The sequence below is a fragment of the Anarrhichthys ocellatus genome, unplaced genomic scaffold (genome assembly GCF_004355925.1).
Source record: "Anarrhichthys ocellatus isolate YVR2014 unplaced genomic scaffold, GSC_Weel_1.0 scaffold2138, whole genome shotgun sequence".
Classification (NCBI taxonomy): Eukaryota; Metazoa; Chordata; class Actinopteri; order Perciformes; family Anarhichadidae; genus Anarrhichthys; species Anarrhichthys ocellatus.
In genome coordinates this window covers 4,092-8,462 of record NW_022282112.1, presented here as the reverse complement: position 1 = coordinate 8,462, position 4,371 = coordinate 4,092, and the positions used below count along the sequence as shown (strand labels likewise).

The 4,371-nt window shown below is 41.5% G+C and overlaps 1 protein-coding gene across 1 annotated transcript in view; it reads right to left on the bottom strand.

Moving 5' to 3' along the window:
• Window positions 1–300: 300 nt before the first annotated feature.
• Window positions 301–4,371, bottom strand: part of rnf4 (ring finger protein 4) — a 4,610-nt gene continuing 539 nt past the window's right edge. The window contains exons 2-8 of the mRNA XM_031839977.1: window positions 3,041–3,071; window positions 2,755–2,902; window positions 1,485–1,564; window positions 1,338–1,350; window positions 1,124–1,247; window positions 833–884; window positions 301–751 (exon numbers count right to left, since the gene is read on the bottom strand). Coding sequence (XP_031695837.1) covers window positions 602–751; window positions 833–884; window positions 1,124–1,247; window positions 1,338–1,350; window positions 1,485–1,564; window positions 2,755–2,902; window positions 3,041–3,052 — 579 coding nt within the window. The 5' untranslated portion in view covers window positions 3,053–3,071 and the 3' untranslated portion in view covers window positions 301–601. The remainder of the gene's footprint in view (window positions 752–832; window positions 885–1,123; window positions 1,248–1,337; window positions 1,351–1,484; window positions 1,565–2,754; window positions 2,903–3,040; window positions 3,072–4,371) is intronic.

Sequence of the window (4,371 nt, the reverse complement as noted above, 5' to 3'; positions counted from 1 at the left end):
TACACACATGTACATATACACGCATATACACACATGTACATATACACGCATATACACACATGTACATGTACACACATGTACATACATGTACATATACACGCATATACACACATGTACATGTACACACATGTACATATACACACATGTACATATACACACATGTACATATACACACATATATAAAAGTGAAATACCCCGTTACCCTGTATGTTACCCCGAGCTTTACCCGAAGGTAACCTGAGTTACACAAGTTGTTACATGGCTTCCGTTTCAAACAGGATCAACTAAAAACAAACACTCTCAGAATTGAATAGTTTATTTCTACTTTAACACATTTGATCTATTACAATAGAAAAGAAACAGAGTCCAGAGACAATAGAGAAAATGAAAACTGAAGAATAAACTGAGAATATCAAATATATTCAATATATCAATTACACAATATCAATCAATCATAATCACTCTTCAATTAAAACACAGCTCACAAAGTCTTTTGTTTCCTCAGCAGCAAAAAGCATCTGCTCTGATGAGGTCACTGATGAGGTCGCTGGAAATAAAACATCCAAAAGTACCTCAGGTGTGTGATGATGTCAGAGTGATGTCATATGTATAGGGGGTGGTACTGGCGGTGGGTCAGTCTCTTCCTGCAGGTAGGACAGGTGTGTGATGATGTCAGAGCGTCTCTCAGACACTGACTGCAGAACACATGACCACATTTAGTGGAAACAACCAATCGGCCGCTCTCCACAATCTGTGACGGAAATAAGCAGCCAATCAGAAACCAGGATTCTACCTGCTGTCCAGGTGTGTAACAGGTGTGTTTGAGTCTCACCTCAGAGTAGCAGTCAAGACAGACGGGACAGCTGATCGTCCCCGGAGTCGACCTGAAACACACACACTCTACTGGTTTCCACTGCTGGGATCAGTCTACTACCTGGCTGTGATTTAGAGTTAATGTTAGACGGGATCAGTCTACTACCTGGCTGTGATTTAGAGTTAATGTTAGACGGGATCAGTCTACTACCTGGCTGTGATTTAAAGTTAATGTTAGATGGATCAGTCTACTACCTGGCTATGATACCGAAAGATACCAAAAAGGATACCCAAAGGATCAGTGTATTACCTGGAGGAGCTGTTGGTCTGTACAGAGGACATGATTGCAGCATTGAGGACAGGAGGCGTGTCTTCCTCTTCATCACTGCTGACGACGTAACTTTGACCTGAGGGGCCTCTCTGGTTCTGAGGACCTGAAGGAGGACCAGAGCCATGTTGGACCGTCTCTTTATTAACTATAATATAATAAGTATTATTACTATGTCAACTATAAAAATATTTACCTTCATCCACCAGCTGGATCAGCAGAAGAAGAAACAGTTAGCAACAAGAAATACATTGTTATTAACCACACACTGAGGGGCCGCAGACAGAGGGGCCACAGACAGAGGGGCCACAGACAGAGGGGCCACATATCAAAGTGTTTTTACCAGAACGGAGTCGTTGCTCGTCAGGTCAACGACAGCAGCTTCTGATCCCTCACAGGTGAGATCCACCACCTCCTCTACATCTGAACACAGGTGAGTTTAGTGCTGGGAGGTATAATCAAAAATTTGTATCACGGTACTTTAAGATTCTGGCGATTTCACGGTAGATCATGTTTTTTTTCTCCTTGACTGTGTTTTTCTATATGTTTATAGAGGCTTACTCTACTGTCAGGCATACATAGAATATAAAAACATGTGAATGTCTTCATCTTCAAAGGCTTTGCTTACTAGAGGGTGTGCTCGTTTGTTCCTATAATGTTGGGATAGCAGTTTGGCTGAAGTATTGTCGCCCCGGTCAGACGTACCTTGAATCCAGTATTTTAATCATTGCTCTGAGTCTTTCTCGACTGTCGGTAGCGGGGACCAGGTCCTTGCAGAGCTGGATCATTATTGTGTTCGTAACGCCGTGCTTCGAGCTAATGCCTCTTCAAGCGATGTCTGACCCTTTGGCTTCACTGTTTCACTCACGCTAACGTTATTGGTTGACGGCCGTCAACACACTCTTGGTATTCCAACACATGTTTTCTGCTGAGGTGATGGAGTAAGTTGCTCGTGTTACCACCAGCGTCAACAGAAGTCGCTCGACACACTTTGCAATATATAGTCTTTTGGACGTCGGATTTTTTAAAACCCAAAAAACGTCCAAGCAGCGGAGACAGCTCCTCTCTTGGGCACAGACTCTATCGGTGCATCTCCGTTCTGTCTTTGTTCATCCTGCATCGCTCTGTTCTGTTCTTTAATGTAGCGTTACTGTAGCGACGGAGCCTCTCCCAGCTGTTAGCAGACTGTTGTGCTAGCGGCTAGCTAGCTAGCTAGCTGTACCCAGCATGCTGTTCGGCGGTGTAATTTTATAAATGTACAATTATTAGTGTTACAAGTTGTTTATGTCACAAACTGTTGTGTCGTGGTGTTTTGTTGTTAAAGAGGGTTAGTTGTGGGTTATTAATTGTTGTTATAAAGTTATAACCATGACAAGAGGTCCCTCTCAATACACTCTACACAACTAGCTCCGACCAAAGCACCTTTAGCGGCGAACAATATACTTAGCTGCCTGTTGAAGAGTGACAGCAGTTGTTTCTGTGCACCGGTATGACGGTGTGTGAAAAATGAATATCATACGGGAAATTAAAACCCAGCACTAGGTGAGTTATTGATTGTTGATCAGATATTTAACATGAATCCATACAACAGGAGAGTATTGATCTGTACTGACTGTCCTCAGTGTTGTCCATCACAGCGATGGTCTCTGTGGGGGGGGCGGGGTCACCATCAGCCGTCCCGCTAGCGTTAGCCCTTCTGCTGGTCTTGGTTCTGGGCCTAGAAACCAGAGGACTTCCTGTAGTCCTCCTCTTCCTCTGAGCCTGAACACACAACACACACTCATCTAAAGGACTGAACTCAGATCTGATCCTCTTTAATAGATCTCTTATTGTAAAACATGATGTGATAAACTGATCTGAGCTCAGCCTGAATGTTAAACATGATAAAGTTAAACTTACAGAGCTGCTCATGTCAGAGACACTGAAGACGCTGCAGAGGAAACAGAAGCAAATATTATTATCTTTAGACTAAAGTTACTAAACACTAGGGGTGCAACGGATCAGAAACCTCACGATTCTTGAGTCACGGTTCGGATCAGCAAAGAAAAGGGGAGGAGTCAAATACAACTTTGCTTTCCATTTATTAATTAAAGAACTTCAAGAACACTTAAAGCAAAGAACTTTGGGCTATAGTCTTACATGAAAACAAAAATATTGAAGATGTCCAATTTGAAACAAAATTAAAAAATAAAATTAAAACACTCAAGAATACTCAATTCTGTTAAATTTAAGTGCAACATGAGGTATGTTGATGCCCTCTTCAGGGCAGACCGGAGCTAGCTTCCACTGTTTCAACTGAACTGCTCGGCAACAGCTTGGGTCTATGTTTACTTCCTGTCAGGTTATGTCATTGAAATACACAATAATGTTTACATTACTGTGAAATGCACTTTACATTTGTTTTCAAAAAGATGAGAATATCTACATTATCTGGGGAGAGGGTCGACCTTTCTGTGGTGACTGAGATATTACTATTTGGCCCGTCTAGCTTCCACTCTACTGCTTCTGTCAGCACCTGCACCAGGTGTGTGTCTGTGGGTACATCCCAAGTCTCTTAACTGCATCCCCGTTTTCCTCACTTGGGTCCTTTCCTTGCGTCTTAGTCCCTCCCACCAGGGATGCATGGAGGAAACCATGCGAGGAGAGAGGAAACGAGGAAATATGTTTTAAGAGATATGAGACGTCCTTTCCTCAGTTGCATCAGGTGAAGCAAAGTCTGGTGCTGATGATCACAGCTGATCAGCTGTCAGTCGGCTTTAACAGCTGGAGAGACTTTTGATAAGTTTGTGTGTGTTCACATGATCACTGTACTTAATAACAGTAACTAATAATACTAGTAACTAATAAAGACACAGTGATCGCCACTGTAGAGGTGTTTCTCTCTGTAGTCTGTTAACAAACTGTGTCCTGTGTTCTGTTTATAAGCACAGGATCCATTTCTACCGACGGAATGCGATCGTCTTATTTATGAATTATTTGCGTCTGTACGTTTTGAAATTCAGATTGTGACGTCATTATTAAATAACCCAGAATATGATTATTGTTTCTCTTGAATAAATGTATTAGGCTCATGTTTCAGGTTAAACTTAAATGATAAACCTCAAACAATCAGGAATGAACAGCCTCACGTAACTGAATGAAATGATGATAAATTATGTAAAAAGTGTTTCGTCTCTCTCGTCTCTTTATATATATATATATATATATATATATATATATATATATATATA